The sequence below is a fragment of the Lytechinus pictus genome, chromosome 1 (assembly GCF_037042905.1).
Source record: "Lytechinus pictus isolate F3 Inbred chromosome 1, Lp3.0, whole genome shotgun sequence".
NCBI lineage: Eukaryota > Metazoa > Echinodermata > Echinoidea > Temnopleuroida > Toxopneustidae > Lytechinus > Lytechinus pictus.
This window is the reverse complement of record NC_087245.1, coordinates 26281052-26300401: the sequence shown is the minus strand read 5'-3', so window position 1 is coordinate 26300401 and position 19350 is coordinate 26281052. Positions and strand designations below refer to the sequence as shown.

At 36.5% G+C, this 19350-nt stretch overlaps 1 protein-coding gene across 6 annotated transcripts in view; it reads right to left on the bottom strand.

Annotated features, from left to right (window-relative positions):
• Nucleotides 1-1710: 1710 nt before the first annotated feature.
• The window catches only part of LOC129259959 (protein PTHB1-like), a 37405-nt gene continuing 19765 nt past the window's right edge, over nt 1711-19350 (bottom strand). Inside the window, exons 15-25 of one of the 6 annotated variants that reach the window (XR_010293495.1) lie at nt 18724-18864; nt 18036-18131; nt 17137-17309; nt 10074-10226; nt 9268-9450; nt 8702-8897; nt 8087-8180; nt 7146-7381; nt 6215-6375; nt 4826-4915; nt 1711-4425 (exon numbers count right to left, since the gene is read on the bottom strand). Coding sequence is in view for 2 of the 6 variants with exons in the window: in XM_054898073.2 (XP_054754048.2) it covers nt 6227-6378; nt 7146-7381; nt 8087-8180; nt 8702-8897; nt 9268-9450; nt 10074-10226; nt 17137-17309; nt 18036-18131; nt 18724-18864 (1424 nt within the window). In the remaining 4 variants the exon portion in view is untranslated. Of the gene's footprint in view, nt 6795-6921; nt 7382-8086; nt 8181-8701; nt 8898-9267; nt 9451-10073; nt 10227-17136; nt 17310-18035; nt 18132-18723; nt 18865-19350 lie in introns of all 6 variants that reach the window. The other 5 variants (XR_010293489.1, XM_054898073.2, XM_054898079.2 and 2 more) reach the window with 5 other exon arrangements.

Genomic DNA, 19350 nt, shown 5'->3' with positions numbered 1-19350 from the left:
AAGCGGCCCATTTCAAGACAATGATTTTACACAATCCCTATCTGAAAGGATGGTTATCCAATGAGACACTTGAAAAATCTGAATATATCAACATTTATTGCCTCCAAAACATGGTTTTCATTTCGTAACTTACCTGACAGATCCATGCAGATTGATGCTCCTCAGCACAACAACTGTCAGCTGATGCAATTTGTAATGTTTTTGGAACTTTTTGCTTTCATTTTGTACAAGTTTGTCCACCTTTTGCAGCAATTACAGCAGCACACCTCCCTTCCATAGTGTGACGTGTCAATATATTTCCTGAGAAGTTCAACACTAATGTCATCCTATGGCTTCTGCAACTCAAGCCACAGGCTTTCCTTTGAATGTACACAAGACCTGTCCAGTTTATTTTCCAATTCACCCTAAATTTTCTTGATGGGGTTGCAGTCTTGTACTGCATTTCAAGTCCTTGCCGATGTGGTGGTAACTCCGGCCAGCATCAAACAGTGCCTTATTTGTAAGCTCCTTCTTCACCCTAGCCATGTTCAAGGAAGAGCCCTACTTGTGTTGCAAGGCCTTCTAGAGACTTCCAATTTACATGTAAGAGCCTTGGTGACAAAACTCTCATTCTTACAGGCCCATAATGAACTAGATAGGCTTTGTACATCCAACAGAATAAAACTCTACAGTTCTTTACAAAACTATCATTTCAGGTATGTGATTGTGTGGCACCATCTGTAAAATAGGTTCAACTATTTTTAGGGTAAAGTACACAACTTTATGCACATTTCTTCTCAGTGCACCTAGTGACGAGCTATTCCACTAACCTGCTTTATATAAATGAGCCCGTCAGTGCTTGGGATGGAGTTTGCATACATTATTTGTTGCTGTGTCTGGCAAGCTTGCTGTTTTTCAAGAACCTTTGTCTGAATGGAATGCATAAAATTTAATTATTTACATTACCGAACTGGTCTTTTGACTGAACTATTGCTATGATGACTATATTCTATTATTTATAAAGCATGTTTGCTGTAGATATTCAAACCATTTATAGGCATTTCAAATTTTCAATGGTTCACTGAGAACTAAAATTTCCTAAGTATGCCAGGTGATCTAATGTTTGGCCACCACTGTATGTAAATGATGTTTTCATGTGTCAATTTTCATACGGCTTCAATAGATTCCAAGGAAGAAATTGAGTTCATAAAGATTATATCATTTTAATATTTGAATTCAATTCTGTAATAGTGTAATTACTAGATGTGAACATTTCCTACGTAATGCCGGGAACTGAACTTGTCACCAGATCAGATCTTATCGGGTGCATATTGTATACCTGATAACAATACAAGGTTGCATCCTGAAATTATTAGACCATTCCATGCTATAGAATAGGTTTTGAATTAACCAAAAAAAAAAATGATCAGGCACCCAATATAAAAAATGTTTCATGTAAAATTGAAAAATTCATCCAATATCAATATATACACATTTCAGATCCTACACATCATGTCTGTTATAGTGCATACGTATTAACATCATCTAGAAATGACTTTCACTCATAAGGGGATTTACCAAAAATAAAAAAAAGGCTTAAAAAACGACAAGGAAGAAATTAATTGCAACTATAGCAATTTCTGATTTATTCACATTTCAAAGTAATCATATTACTTATTAGATTCATCTGATATGACAATAAATTAAAACAAGATTTAACCCTGAAGAGTTAAGGTCTTTTGTCAAAGTATCTATTTATTCATTATAATTGTTGACTCTAGGAATAATCACAATATACATATAAATCACAATTTGATTCATAATAAATACAAAAACAGCAAAACAGTACAGGATTGACAAATAATCATAACATTAAACTATACATAAATATAAGAAGGTAAACGAATACAAAGGAATGGAGACAAGATGAAGAGGGGGAAAAGGGAGAAAGAGAGAACATAAAAAAGGTGGAAATTAAAGTAAGAAAGGAAAAGGGGGTCCAAGTAAAGAAATAGAGTCTAACTTGAACACATGAATACATGGGCGAGTGTATCAATAACTTAAGAAGATCATACAAATATACACAAAATAACCATCTATTCAAATTTGACAAAATAACACAATTGAAAAAACAAAGTCATGAAAGCTTTCCTCTGCCATTCACTTTCCATCAAGCAAGCTGGTTTTATTTGTCAAAGTTGATTTAGACAAGTGGAACGCCTCTGGCAGTCTCGCCTGCATTACGCAATTTAATATAGCAGCAGTGCTAACTTTGAAAACTACTATAAAATAATCATTCACAAAAACATCATTCATATAATGACATAATACCACATTCATTGACCATAAATGACATTTGAACGGAGACTTAAGACTGTCAACTACACCCATGTCCACATTTCATTCACTCTATCCATAAACTTTCAAAGTTATGATGGCACTTCAACAATTACCCCAACATGGCCTAAGTTTATTGACCTTAACTGACCTTTGACTTGGTTTTGTGACCTGAAACTCACAGGGGATGTTCAGTGATGCTTGATTACTCTTATATCCCAAGTTTTATGAACTAGATCCATAAACTTTCAGAGTTAGGATGGTAATTCAACAAATACCCCCAACACGGCCAAAGTTCATTGACCTTTAATGACCTTTGACCATGGTCATGTGACCTGAAACTCGTACAGGATGTTCAGTGATACTTGATTACTCTTATGTCCAAGTTTTATGAACTAGATCCATAAACTTTCAGAGCTAGGATGGTAATTTAACATATACCCCCAACACGGCCAAAGTTCATTGACCTTAAATGACCATTGACCATGGTCATGTGACCTGAAACTCGCACAGGATATTCAGTGGTACTTGATTAACCTAATGTCCAAGTTTCATGGACTAGATCCATAAATTTTCAAAGTTATGATAGTAATTCAACAAATACCCCCAACTTGACCAAAGTTCATTGACCCTAAATGACCTTTGACCTTGGTCACGTGACCTGAAACTCAAGCAGGATGTTCACTAATACTTGATTAACCTTATGCCCAAGTTTCATGAACTAGGTCCATATACTTTCTAAGTTATGATGTCATTTCAAAAACTTAACCTTCGGTTAAGATTTTGAAAATAATTTTCCCAACATGGTCTAAGTTCATTGACCCTAAATGACCTTTGACCTTGGTCATGTGACCTGAAACTCAGGCAGGATGTTCAGTAATACTTGATAAACCTTATGTCCAAGTTTCATGAACTAGGTCCATATACTTTCTAAGTTATGATGTCATTTCAAAAACTTAACCTTAGGTTAAGATTTGATGTTGACGCCGCCGCCGTCGGAAAAGCGGCGCCTATAGTCTTATCTCGCTCTGCTATGCAGGCGAGACAAAAATGCCACCGGTTGTCAAATAATCCTTCAGATAAAGAAGATAGTGGACAAGCCCAATATTTCTTTGATTGCACCGTTTGCACTGGTCTTAGTGGGTTTTATCAACATATGCCATTTCTCAAATAAATCAAAATGAACAACGATAACAAGTTTCTTCAGGTAAGACAGCGTCTTCAATCATAAAATAATCAACCTTTATTGTACATCCCATCCCTATTTCTCCCATATTTACTTCACACAATGAACTGGGCCCCGTTTCATAAAACTTGTTACGATAACAAATGTGCCATAACAGTTAAAAGCTGCTAAAATCATTCAATCTGATTGGCTGATATAGTTAATTTGTTACAGAATTTGTTATCATGACAAGTCTTCATGAAAAAAAAGACTCAGATCAAGCCGTAATAACTTGAGAGCATTAAAACCTTTCATAAGAACTAGAAAACGAGAGACAAATCATTTTTGTAAGGTTCCACACATAGGTCGAATGTACATACCTAATAGAATTGCCCCTAAAGAATCTTTTATCTAGGCTACTGCAACTATACTTTGATCACATATGATCAGTACATGATTATTGACATAAAAACATCAATTTAAGACAGTGTCTCTCATAGGCACATCTTGATACCATTTCTTTATGGTTTGTAAACAATGTATCTTATTGTTTTCTAATCACTTCATACAACAAAATAATTTTTTACAAAACGGTTTGCAATACAAATATAACTTTGAATAGAAAACCCCCTACATTTTAAGAAATTTACAACTTACGATACTTCATATATTCAGCCTCAACATGAGGAAACAGAAGAGAGAATATACAATGACGTGTGTGACTTTTGACCTTAAGACCCCATCAGATGATTGCTGCCCCCATGTGCTCCAATATGCATACATGAGCCAAGTTTGAATTTGATCCCTCAAATATTATAGCAAGAATAAAATATTTTCAGGTAAATGACCTTTGACCCATGACCTGAAAAAAAAACCACTACTACATCATTCCTACATGCATACTTATACTATAGTCTTATACTTGGACCAAGTTTGAAGTTGATCTGCAAGAAAGAAAATGAGACAATAAGACAATCCACAACCATAAGGCCACAAAACACTTTTTTGTATGGTATGTATATTGTATTGTGTAATTTATCAATTCATATCACAACATGAAGGCTTTAAAATGTCTTATCTTAAAAGTGAAAATTTGGTAATGAAATGATCTTACGTATCTCAATTTAAAATTCATCCCATTTAAAAAACCCCAATACAGATAATTTGTTATCATTGGCAAATCTAAATTGCAACAACAAATCTAAATTGCAACAACATCAACAAATGATGCAAAACCTTGGTCATGCTGCAGAGTGTTAAAATATGTGCGTTATACATTGCATGATTACTATTAGTTACAGTATTTCATTTATTCATTTTGTTTTATTTCAACAGGGTACCTACCTTTATTAGGTGCAATTATATTTCACGCACCAGTGAATTGACACTCACTATTTTCATAAAGGATACCCCAAAATCCTCTGAGGACAGTATCTGAATTTCAAAGAAAAAAAAAACATTTTCCCTATCGTAATCTGCATTTGACAAGTTAATATCTTAATCATTTACACTAAAAATTGCACTCAATCTGTAAAATAAAAGCCACTGCACAACATTCTCTCTAATAATTTTTTTAGAGAAATCAAGGAATACAACTATGAAGTGATGAAATTTATCAAAATTTTTCAATATTTTCATTTAAGATTTTTGAAAAAAAAAAATGGTTGTATTGTGTTTTTTAATTTTAAGAAGGTGAAATGAAGACTAAGGGCAGTAGTTAATGGTCCTAAAAACCTTGGGCAGACATTTTTAGGAAGTGATGGAAAATTATGCAGGACATTGGACATACTTACTAGGATTATTTGTTATTATTATGCAACACATCACTGCATTGGCCAGATCACACTCATTGGACATGCTCTACGGTTTATCAATCAATAAGATTGCATGTCAAATATCATTTCTGCAAAGCACTTGTAAGATCAAACGACTTCCCTTGGTCTTGACTGGCCGAGAAGCTGTCTGATAATGACACGGTGTTAGCGCTCACAACTACCAGGAAACAGTACCCTGCGTATTAACCAGCAAGAACCCCAAAAGCCTTCAGGAAATTTAAATCCCAAGGTCTAGATCAACAAAGTCTAAAATCTACAAGGGAACAAATAAGTCCTAGCATCACTTTTTTAACAATGACATGCATCAATACTTGAGCATAGGAGAAATTTAAAACTGCACTCATGTGTATATGATAGTTAAATGTGTTCAACTGATTTGCAAGTAATTTCAATTTCCCAGTATTTTTCCATGGAGTAGGATTAATTTTGTTGTATACATTCTCTATATATTCTAAACAAGAGAGGTCAAGAATGAAATCAAAATGGCAGTTAGATAAATGGATCATTCCATATTGCTTCCAAACATCGGCGAAGATTTTCACGATTTGAAAATCCCTCCCCTAAAATATGTAACACGAGTCTTACATTTAAAATATCACTCATACATTTACACGTTTTTCCAGTGGCCAAGTGGTCTTAGGCACCCGACACGCACATGAAAGTCAACGGTTTGATTCCCGACACAGCCCTTTATGCCCCTAAGCAAATACCGTACATGGCTCTTGTTATCTTTAATCAAATAAATGAAAATGCTCTATGCATCGATGGTAAAAATGTGTGCATGTGTTTATTTTAAAAAAAGAAAAAAAAAGAACAAGAACAAGGAATGAATAAGGGTGATAAGGAACCGCCGTTTCAAAGATTGAAATCTATTTGAATTATTGGCTCAGATGTTCACCATTTCAATATTCTATAAGACAATAGAGTCAGGAGAGGACCGTCCCATGCTGCTTAGATCTGTGTCATCACTCAAATCATCGTCGTCACGAGGTTTTGAAGACTTCTTCTTTTTCTTCTTCTTCTTTTTGATTGGTTGCAGAGCAGGAAACGAAGAACCACCTGCTGAAAAAAAATCAGAGAATAATTTAAAAAAAATTGATTAACTGTCATCTTTTTTTGGGCCCCATTTCAAGAAAAGTTGCTAAGCTAGCAAGTCTTGATGGAAGGCCAACTTCTAATGCAACAGAGAAAATTCAGTTTTGTGATTGTCTCTTCCAATGAAAGGTGATATTCCAGCAAGAGTTGCTATCATAGCAACTCTTTATGAAATGTGCCCCTGGACTTTTAATTATCATTATAGCACTTATAGTGCGCTTTTCCCCATTTTGCCCAGAAATGCTTACAATGAATTAGTTAAATGGAAATAGATAATCTTAAAATTACAAACTACAAAAGTGATGGATTTTTTATGCCTTTAGAAAATTACCAGTAATGGAGACCTTCTAAATGTGAGTGGCAAATCATTCCAGGATTTAAGGCTGACACAGTACAATTGATATTGGTGGGAAATATATGAGTTAATGAGTATATGAGATGTAGAAGGTTATCTATTATTGACCCAGGGAAGAGGATGGGGACAAAAAAACTGATAATTATGTGCAGGACATATGTAAAAGTAGTCCCTTCCAACTTTACATTTATGGGTACATATTTTTAGTGATCCCAATTTTTGCACAGCCATAACTTTCTTATTTGTTGTCTGATTACCTTTCAACTTTCAACACTCTGTCCCCCCCTCCCACCTTCTTCTCATTCTTTCACTTACATCATTTAATTCCCAAAATTGTTATTTCCCTTTAAGAAGCATCTTAATTTGCCATGCTACTGACCTGGTGCTCCACCAAGGGATGGTAGGGATGAGCCCCCACGCACCCCAATGCCTCCCATAGCCGGTAGATCACCCAGCAGACCCTGGCTTCTGGGTGATGCGAGGGCTGGTCCTCCTAGTCCATTGCTGGACGGTGTACCATCTGTTAAGGATGTACGATCTGGTGGTGCAGCTGCATCGTAGGGTGGTGCTTGTGGCTGGGATGCCATCGGTGCTGGCTTGGATTCTATCGATGACCTATATACAACAAGTATTGAAAGAATATTTGCTCATTACCGACAGGAAAACTACTTGTAATGGAATTCAATTTTTCATTTCCTTAAACAAATTCTCTCTCATAAAGATTTTTTTCTTACTTCTTATTCATAAGAAAAGACAAGGACGTTAATTCTATCTGACAATTTTTTCTACTGACATGACATATCATGGAAGCAGTAATCAGCACCCAAGCTCAGCTATTTGCAGGGATGTGAAATTTGCTTTGACACTGCAAGAACACCACTTGCAACCTTGGAAAAATTTGAGAGAAAGTTCTTGTCAATTTGGTAAGTACCTACGTGCACTATATAGCACATATTTTGTTTGAGAATATAACAAGTAATTTGATATCACACTAGCGAAACTCCTTGGTATTTTCTGATCAGGGTAGATCACAGTAAAATTTCCATTTAGAGAATACCTGCGGCCTGTTGCATAAAAGAAAAACTATGGCAAAAAAGTTGCCAGAATTTTTTTTTAAAGTGTTAATGTCAATGGCATAATTGTTTTTTGCCAGAGTTTTTGGTTGTTTGCCAGATTTGTTTATGGCAAAGTTTTATGCAACGGGCCCGTTATAATCGGTTTTAGAGTCAGTCCAAAAGATGCAAAGATCTGCCTTTCAATAGTGTACTTTCTTTATTTGGGATGGGAGGGGTTGCATTAACACAAATAAAAAAAACATACCTGTTATTAGTAGATGCAGGTTCCTCATCAAAGAAATCATTGCTCTCGGATGTAGAATTTGAATGTGAGTGCCCAACTGAAGAATCCCTCTCACCTATATACACACAAAACAAGACAGTTGTTGGTTAGTCAGCAGGCACATACCTTTGGTATTCACAGTTTGCATAGAGCATAATGCAGGGTTCCCAGCTTTTCAAGAAAACAAAATTTCTTTGTTTTCCCTGATTTTTCCCTGATAAAGTTTTAAAATTTCCTGATAATTATCAAAACCCATTCCCAGTTTCGCATGTTTTCTAAGTTGTTGCAGTGAATTACATGTATTTTCAGTATAAAAATAATGTTAAACTAGTTAGTACCACCATAACCAGTCATTCAATGGATGTTTTGATATGCAACAAAATATAACAGAGTCTGACTGAATAATGTGCTTTTGACTTAATAGCTAATCAAAATTCCCTGATTTTTCCCTCATTTGAGGCAATTTGCCCTGATTTAAGGTATTTTTATCAAATATTTGAGCATTAATGATAATAACAGCAACAACTATAATAACAATTTACGATTTAATGCCACAGAACGTAGAATCCACAAGAAACACTCTTGTATTGTACATACCCTGTGCCTGTCCTTCGACATGGAGCCGGGAACCTTTTGCAAGTTTCTCTGTGACCTGCATGATATGTTTCTTGAGCTTGGTTGTATCCGGTGTCAAGGTCAGTGGGGCTGGATTAATCGCTTGGTCTTTGGCTGATTTAGCCAAGCAGGTTTTCAGAAGATTGATGATGGATGCATCTACCGTTTCCTCCCAACCCTTTTGTAAATAAAAGAATTATAGGAAAAAAATATATATACAGTCAAATCTGTCTTTGCGACCACCTGTGTATAGCAAAAACCTGTCTTTTGTGGCTATTTTTTAAATCATAAAAAAATACCAGTTCTTATCAAAATTAACTGACCTGAAATTACCTTTGACCCAGTTACCTGATTATGATATCATAATCAAACTCATCATTACATCCAAGATTAAAAAAATAGACTTATAATTACAACGCTATCTTGAAACTTTGAAATCTTAACCTTAGGTCAAGTTCATTTAAAATGATATCAGTACTAACCCCTGTTTTATCAAGTTCTCTTTTTTCATCATCATCACCATTATGACAACTGCACTCTCTACTTACCTGATCCCCTTCACACTGTACTTGTGAAGACAGACTAGCATCCAAGATCTCTTTCTCTGATTCGCTGAACCCATGAGCAAGAGCAAGAAGAGTGGTAATTATACTAGTGGCACAGCTCAGACCCATGGAGCAGCGAACTAGAGCCTTTTGATTTTCATCCACGCCTTCAGCTAATTTCAATATCTACGTAGGAAAAAGGAAACCATGTATTGAAAATCATATTCTCTGATAAGGACATAAAGCATTTTTTATTTTCACTTCTATTCAAACCAGTTAATTTGGTAATTTTTAATGTATTATTTTGTTTCTTATCTTTATTCAATTATTATTCATCTTTTGTTTATTTGCTACTTTCTTATTGTTTTAGTTTTATTTTTTACTTACATATTTGTTATTTATTTACTTTTTATCAATTTACTCATTTTCTTTTCCTACAATGTTATCATCATTGTATCTCATTTATTCATCTATTTATATAAATAGCTTGTCTTTAGGTTCTTGTAGCTGAAGGGAGCAGTCATGATATCGGATTGTCCTATGGGAGCATTCCTATTTTCACTCATGGTGCATACATGATACCCACAGGGAGGTAGATGTTACTTTCAAAAACAGAATTTAAAAGTTTAATAGTAATTTGATTCATGAGACATTTTGTTTTCCCTCTCCACAACAATAGATATTTTCAGGCCTCTAGAATAGTGAAGTGTTGATAAACCAAGAGTTACTTTCTAGTATGTTTACTTTAGTAATCATACAATCTATGACTGAGGAACTAAGATAAAGTTGAATGAGGACTATTTGTTCACCTGTCTATAGGTTCCTTCCAATAATGTATCAAGATTATTGAGAGGTGATGGGGTCTTATCCTTAAACCTGGTCAGAAGTCTCCTCTGGATGGCTCGGAATTGTTTAGCTCTCTGGTCTAGAAGCTCCTTGTATCTCTCTGCGTGAACCCTCAACTAAATCAAAGAATAGTGTGTATTCTAAAATGAAACTTGTTTAAAAAATACATCACTTACGCCCATCTTATACCACATAATCAAACTAAGGCATAATTTTTCATCTAATCACATTTCGCATTAACTATGAAGTGAAATTATTTTCTTTGAAGTTCAGTGTAAAAGTTCACATTACTAAAATCAGAATTAAGCTTTGCTGCAAGCATTGTGGTTGCAGTAAAGTCGCAGTTGGCTTAAAGTCGCAACAGATGATAACATCATTACAAATTGGAATTTGATTTGCATTTATCTCTAAAGGGAAACTTGAATTAGACTGGTATTGATTTTAGTATTCATACCACTATTCAAAACTTTGATCATTAAGATTTTAGAAGTTGGAATGTTCAAATCAAATGCTACTACAATTTCTTTGAAAATGGTATCGCAACGGAACGTGTAGTTATAGTCTGAATTAAAACCAATTGAAGATTAATTCATTCATTTTGATTTATAAACATTCCACATGATTGGTTAATATAAAGATGTACCCTTATTCTAAAATGTCAAAATTCAAGGCCTGCTGAAAACTACTACCTGGTGGGTGTTTTACAAAGCTGTTCGTAAAGTTACAAATGACTTTACGCATGACTGGTGACCCTTTCTTGTGCTAAATGATATTACCCTATGTAGCTCACTTAGCATCTAAGATCATGTTCCAGTCGTATGTAAAGTTATGTGTAACTTTACGAACAGCTTTATGAAACACCCACCAGGTGGGTGTTTCATAAAGCTGTTCGTAAGTTAAGAGCGACTTTAAGAACGACTGGTGAACCTTTCTTACGCGCGTAACCATCGCCAATGAATATACCATTTACCACAATAAAGGATCACCAGTCGTTCTTAAAGTCGCTCTTAACTTATGAACAGCTTTATGAAACGGCCCCCAGGTGTGTAAGTTTGATTAGTCATGCTTACTTATCATTTATAGAGCATTCTAAAGAGCTTGTCTGTACTATCCTAACAAACAGTTTGATTAAGGCACAAGAGATTTAATATCACTTAAGTTCGTGCGCGTTCGGTATGCTCTATTGTCTTGCTAATCCCCATCACGAATGCGTTTGTAAAGCCCCCTGCATACACCCGAACGCAAGGATTATTGTTAACAAAGAAGTCAATAGAAAGCGCTTAAGTACTCCGTTCAGAACGTAGAATAGTTCTGCTCAGCTAGAAACAGCTACAGCCGGGTCCAGGGGGATTTTCCCCAAGTGATAAAAGTGACAAAAAAAAAAAAAAAAAAAAAAAAAAGTTTGCCAATGTATGGAATTGACACTCGATGCAGATCGTTTGGCGATCATTTTCAGAAATATCCTGAGTCAAAACTTCCCGCATTTTAATTCTGAAGGACGTATTTCTTCATTTATATTAAAAGGTGATCAAGTACAGATGTTTTGCGCTCATGATAAGAAATTTCCCGTGTGTGAAGGGATGTCCAAACTTTGCGCTTTTTAATTTTGACGGATGATATATATATATATATATATATATATGTATATATATTTTTTTTCATTTATATTGAAAGTCAATAAATTAGAGATTCGTTACAAATCGTCTAACAATTTTAAGACATTTCTGGAGTCAGAAGGGATGTTCAAACTTTGCGCTTTTTAATTTTGACGAACGTATTTCGTTAATCGTCAGAGAACTTAACGATGTCGGCGCTATCTCTTCGACATCAGATCAAGCGCGGAAGTCGTCCGCAAGTTTATCCTTTACATTTTTCTTCCCGTGGTCATCCTTTATTTCATACCCTGACATCCTTTACATGATCATAAACAAGTTCTGACGTCAAATAACTTAACGATCGCCAACACTATCTCTCCAACATCAGGTTGGGCGCGGAGGTCGTCCGCTATTTTATCCTTGACATTTTTTCCCCGTGGTAATCATTTATTTCACACCCTAACATCGTTTACACGATCATGAAATAGATTTTGACGTCAGAAAACTTCACGATGTTGACGCTATCTCTACGACATCGGATCAGGCGCGGAGGTCGTCCGCTATTCTATCCTTGACATTTTTTCCCGTGGTAATCATTTATTTCTCACCCTAACATCGTTTACATGATCGTTAAATATGTTCTGACGTCAGATAACTTCACGATGTTGGCGCTATCTCTACGACATCGGATCAGGCGCGGAGGTCGTCCGCTATTCTATCCTTGACATTTTTTCCCGTGGTAATCATTTATTTCACACCCTAACATCGTTTACATGATCATAAAATAGATTTTGACGTCAGAAAACTTCACGATGTTGGCGCTATCTCTACGACATCGGATCAGGCGCGGAGGCCGTCTGCTAGTTCATCCTTGACATTTTTCTTCTCGTGGTCATTATTTATTTCATACTCTGACATTATTTACATGATCGTTTAATAGGTTCTGACGTCAGAAAACTTAACGATGTCGGCTATATCTCTACGACATCAGATAAGGCGCGGAGGTCGTCCACTAGCTATTTTGTCCTTGACATTTTTCTTCCCGTGGTCATCCTTTATTTCACACCCTGGCATCGTTTACATGATCATAAACAAGTTCTGACGTCAGATAACTTAACGATCGCCAACGCTATCTCTCCAACATCAGGTTGGGCGCGGAGGTCGTCCGCTATTTTATCCTTGACATTTTTTCCCCGTGGTAATCATTTATTTCACACCCTAACATCGTTTACACGATCATGAAATAGATTTTGACGTCAGAAAACTTCACGATGTTGACGCTATCTCTACGACATCGGATCAGGCGCGGAGGTCGTCCGCTATTCTATCCTTGACATTTTTTCCCGTGGTAATCATTTATTTCACACCCTAACATCGTTTACATGATCATAAAATAGATTTTGACGTCAGAAAACTTCACGATGTTGGCGCTATCTCTACGACATCGGATCAGGCGCGGAGGCCGTCTGCTAGTTCATCCTTGACATTTTTCTTCTCGTGGTCATTATTTATTTCATACTCTGACATTATTTACATGATCGTTTAATAGGTTCTGACGTCAGAAAACTTAACGATGTCGGCTATATCTCTACGACATCAGATAAGGCGCGGAGGTCGTCCACTATTTTGTCCTTGACATTTTTCTTCCCGTGGTCATCCTTTATTTCACACCCTGGCATCGTTTACATGATCATAAACAAGTTCTGACGTCAGATAACTTAACGATCGCCAACGCTATCTCTCCAACATCAGGTTGGGCGCGGAGGTCGTCCGCTATTTTATCCTTGACATTTTTTCCCCGTGGTAATCATTTATTTCACACCCTAACATCGTTTACACGATCATGAAATAGATTTTGACGTCAGAAAACTTCACGATGTTGACGCTATCTCTACGACATCGGATCAGGCGCGGAGGTCGTCCGCTATTCTATCCTTGACATTTTTTCCCGTGGTAATCATTTATTTCACACCCTAACATCGTTTACATGATCGTTAGATATGTTCTGACGTCAGATAACTTCACGATGTTGGCGCTATCTCTACGACATCGGATCAGGCGCAGAGGTCGTCTGCTAGTTCATCCTTGACATTTTTCTTCTCGTGGTCATTATTTATTTCATATTCTGACATTATTTACATGATCGTTTAATAGGTTCTGATGTCAGAAAACTTAACGATGTCGGCTATATCTCTACAACATCAGGCGCAAAAGTCGCTATCTCCCCCCCCCCCTCTCCATATATATCTTTCTCTCGTTCTATCTCTCCATCTATTGACTTTCCTACTATTCTCAAACTCATCCCTTTATTTGATTTCAGTTTAGAATACTAAACTCAAAGATGATCGTCAATGAGCATAATTTTGTAGAATTTCGAGATGGACATAATCATATCAATATAATTCACCTTCCGGGTTCACCTTTAGTAATTATATCTTCCAATAACATCAAATATTTGCTTCATTTTTATCCGCTCCGCCATGAAACGAATATTGACCTAAAAAGGTTTTAAATTGTTATTTGATACTTCTAACGATTTTTAACCTATACCTTTCGAAATTATTTATTCTCACACAGAGCACACCGAGGCTCAATGATTGCAACACCATTGTTTTCTATTGCGCAATCCACAACTGGATTTGATTGACATGAACTGAGAGATTGACCTTTTTCCACGATGAAACCACATGTTTTCTGCAATGTTTATAAATATTGAACTGTGATAAGAAAAATTTGGGCACCAATAGAGTTAGGAGTTTGAGAGAGGGAGGGAGAGGTGGGGTCTATGGATGGAGAGAAAAAGAGCGAGAGAGATGAGGGGGGGGGGGGGCTTTGAGGTTGTTTTCTACAGTATACCTCAGTTTTAAACATTTATTTCATATCGGGTAGCATCAAAGTTTAGACATCCCTTCTGACTCGATAAATGTCGCAAAATAACTTCTACTAAACGATAATAATGTACGTTTAATCTTGCAGCAAACTTTGCTCTTTCAAATTCCTGACACTTAAAAACTTGAACAATACCATACTTTTAAAGGTGATTCACCCTTTATTTGAATGCAGGATAAAAGAACGCTGCGGATTAAATGCCTTGCTGACGGGCATAGGTGCCGCGGCCGGGGATTAACCCCCGGAGTGATTCTTAAGGTATGAATGACATCAAAGTGTATGTTATTGTTTGAGCGAACGTAAATCCCTTTTGACGCGGATTCGGGTCAGAACTGTTTAATATTAACAGAGCTTCTAATCCAGAGGGGGGGGGGGGGGGTCGAATATATTTGAGCATGATGAATCACAATAATGATAAAGTATACGGTCATGAAAATAACGAGGGAGTAGGAGTGATGATCACTCATTTATATATAGGCATATCATTGTGACCAATTTTTGTTTTGCTTGTGATTTTCGTAATTTTGATCGATATTGAATGAAACCATTTTCCCCAAACCCCCTAAAATTCGACATTGCTGTATTGATAAATTCTTACTCCGACATCGGAGGCTTATATGTTTAAAAGACATCAGAGCTTATTATGCAATTTGCATTGTGAATTAAAATCATTATCTTCCAACCAAATATGATTCTCGCCTTTTCTCGATCCGACACGGCATAAAAAATGAAGGTTTAACTGTGCTAGGATATTAAATTAAAAGATGATTGTCAATGAGCGTAATTCTGAATAATTAAAGGAGGGAATAATCAGATTGATATAATTGCGCGATTTACTATCTATCCTCCCACAATATACACATATCTCTTCTTCTTGATGCTTCTCGATATGAAATAAAGTTTTAAAACTGAAGTATAGAATATCGGCCTCAAAGCAAACCCCCCCCCTTCCCCTAAATCGTCAAGCTCTCTGCGTCATAACCTATTTTATGATCATGTAAACGATGTCAGGGTATGAAATAAAGGATGACCACGAGAAGAAAAATGTCAAGGATAAACTAGCGGACGACCTCCGCGCCTGATCCGATGTCGTAGAGATAGCGCCAACATCGTGAAGTTCTCTGACGTCAGAACCTATTTTATGATCACGTAACCGATGTCAGGTTATGAAATAAAGGATGACCACAGGAAGAAAAATGTCAATTTTGCGCCGGACCTGGTGTCCGAGAGATAGCACCGGCATCGTTAAGTTGTCTGACGTCTGAACCTATTTTATCATCATGTAAACGATGTCAGGATATGAAATAAAGGATGACAACGGAAAGAAAAATGTCAAGGATAAACTAGCGGACGACCTCCGCGCCTGATCTGATGTCGGAGAGATAGCTTTGAAATCGTTAAGTTGTCTGACGTCTGAACCTATTTTATCATCATGTAAACGATGTCAGGATATGAAATAAAGGATGACCACGGAAAGAGAAATGTCAAGGATAAACTAGCGGACGACCTCCGCGCCTGATCCGATGTCAGAGAGATAGCGTTGACATCGTTAAGTTGTCTGACGTCAGAACCTATTTTTTGATCACGTAACCGATGTCAGGGTATGAAAGAAAGGATGACCACGGGAAGAAAAATGTCAAGGATAAACTAGCGGACGACCTCCGCGCCTGATCTGATGTCGGAGAGATAGCGTTGACATCGTTAAGTTGTCTGACGTCAGAACCTATTTTATGATCACGTAACCGATGTCAGGGTATGAAATAAAGGATGACCACGGGAAGAAAAATGTCAATTTTGCGCCGGACCTGGTGTCGGAGAGATAGCATCGACATCGTTAAGTTGTCTATCAACTTTAAATTAAATGAAATACGTTCGTCAAAAATAAAAAGCGCAAAGTTTGGACATCTCTTCCAATTCGAGAAATGTCTTAAAATTATTGTTAGACGATTTGTAACGAATGTCTAATGATTAACTTTCAATATAAATAAAAAAATATCGTCGTCAAAATAAAAAAGCGCAAAGTTTGGACATTCCTTCATACACGGGAAATGTCTTAAAATTCTTGACAAACGATCTGTATTGAATGTCAAAATGGTTATAAATGAACAATACGCCCGGCGAAATTAAAAAGGGGAAGGTTGATAATAAACTTTCAATATCAATGAATAAATACAAGGCCGCGTGTTTGTTCGTCCAACTTAAGAAGCGCTCAAAGTTTGATCATCCCTTTTTATTCGGGAAATGCCCAGCGTTGTAGTAAGAAATCTCTATCAAGGCTTGAATTAATCCCAACGTTCGCATGTATTCATTCATTAATAATCCGACCGTTCGCTTTGCCGTACAGTGACACCCCCTTTTGTGCGAGAAGACAATGAAAATCAGTACTCTTCTCAGCTCAATCCTTCAGTAGGATTCTGAACGTGAATGAACTTGAACGAACGGGGTCTATTGTCGACTCTTTTAATCCCCGTTCAGAACCCATTCAGAGCCCGTTCGCACACAAGAGGGATTTAATCTCTTGTGCCTAAGATATGATCCTTACCTCCATGTGTGTATCAATAAGCTCAAAATATTCCTGCATCATAAGATTTGATGAGAAAGAGAGCTTGAAATCCTTGACCCCAGTATTCACATGATATATTCTGACACGTTCAATGAACTCGTTGACCACAGGCCACATTGCTTCAAAGATGTCACACTGCAGTCGATACCTCTCTGGAAAAAGAAAGCAGATACAAGAAAGGATTCTTTAATGTCAAGTGTTGTTCTTCAAAATCTGACATTGAGAGATGCTGCTGTATTAAAAATGCTGTTTGCAAAGGGGGAGGGGGGGAACACACAGGTGCTTGAGGCAAATTCACCCCTGAAATGTCTATTTAGAGACTTGGAAAACTAAATAGAAAAGAGCCCCTGATATTCCCAGGGATTCAACGTAAACTATGCATTACAATATAGCTCCCCAAAATTTATAACAATCTTTTTCCTGGTTTGCGAAGAACCCATCTCCTTCTGAAATGACCTGAAATAGCCAGATAATGTGAAAGGCAGACCCCCTCCCCCCAAATAAAAAAAAGAGTTACAACTTTGCCATTATGGCAATTACCATGGTAACCTTGATTTTGATTCGGTGCCGAGCCCTGTTACCATGGTAGTTGCCATAATGGCAAAGTAACAACAGTTGTAAATCTTTATGAAACGGGCTCCAGGGTTGTAAGTACCTACTGATTATTATAAGAGATTTTCACAGACAACTGTTATAAGCTACTGAAATCCTTTCATCTGATTGGCTCAGAACAAATTAGTCAGTGGAAACAAAGACTATCTGCTATTTGAGAAGGGGTGTATGTTTGATGTCAAGAGATTTAAAAATCATTTCTCACAAAGAATCAACTGTATAAAAAAATATTCACTATTCAGGTACAAACAAAATGACTGACTTACGTGATGATTTAGAAGCTAGGATGGTAACTCTGGGACCTCCAAATATCTGTAAACCAAGAGCATTACCTGATCCCATTCCTTCTGGTCCTGTTAAATCTGAGGACAATCAACATACAATACAATCATGTTGATCAAACCTTTGATTCTTAACCTGAGGACAATACACACACAATACTATCATTATTATCAAATCTTTAATCAAATCTTAGGACAATTTGTTTTATACACAGAATACAACCACGGTTATCAAACACTTTAATCATAAGCTGAGGAAAATGCAATAATGTTGATCAAACTCTTTATTCCAAATCAGAGGATGATATATACACACAATATAATCATTGTTATCAAACCCTTCAATCAAGTCTGAGGATGCAAAACACGCAATACAATCATGGATATCAAACTTTTTAATCAAATCTGAGGGTGATAAAAAAAACAATACGGACTTATGAATATCAAACCCATAAATCAAACCTGATGACACTTAACTCATAATACAGTCATAACTATCTCTTAGAAACAAAGTACAATAAAATAAGAATCAAAATATGAGAGGTACGCTTCAAGGGACATCCACCCAAAATAAAAAATAATATAAAAGAATGAGAGAGAGGAAAAAAGAGAGTATAGACAGAGGTAATTTGGTCTGGTAACCATAAGTTACCATTGGTGATGCAGTGCTTACCTGGGAATATATCGTGTAGATTGGCACAATTCTTGTTAGAGTCCAGTGTGATCTTATGTGTAGCATTCTTGGCAGGTTGGCAGGGTTTACATACAAGCTTCAGAGGTAGCTTGATGGTACACTGAACAATGTGTGGTACTCCTAAGAGTAAAATTGAAAAAGAAACAATAAGTCTTGAATGCTTTGACAGTATCCAACAGAACACCTGTACACCCCTAACAAAACAAGCGGAACGCCTCTGGCAGTCTCGCCTGCATTACGCGATTTAATATAGCAGCAGTGCTAACTTTGAAAATTACTATAAAATAATCATTCACAAAAACACCATTCATATAATGACATAATACCACGTTCATTGACCATAGATGACATTTGAACAGTGACTTAAGACTTGTCAACTACACCCATGTCCACATTTCATCCATAAACTTTCAAAGTTATGATGGCAATTCAACAATTACCCCAACATGGCCTAAGTTTATTGACCTTAACTGACCGTTGACCTTGGTTTTGTGACCTGAAACTCACAGGGGATGTTCAGTGATACTTGATTACTCTTATACCCCAAGTTTTATGTCCAAGTTTTATGAACTAGATCCATAAACCTCCAAAGTTAGGATGGTAATT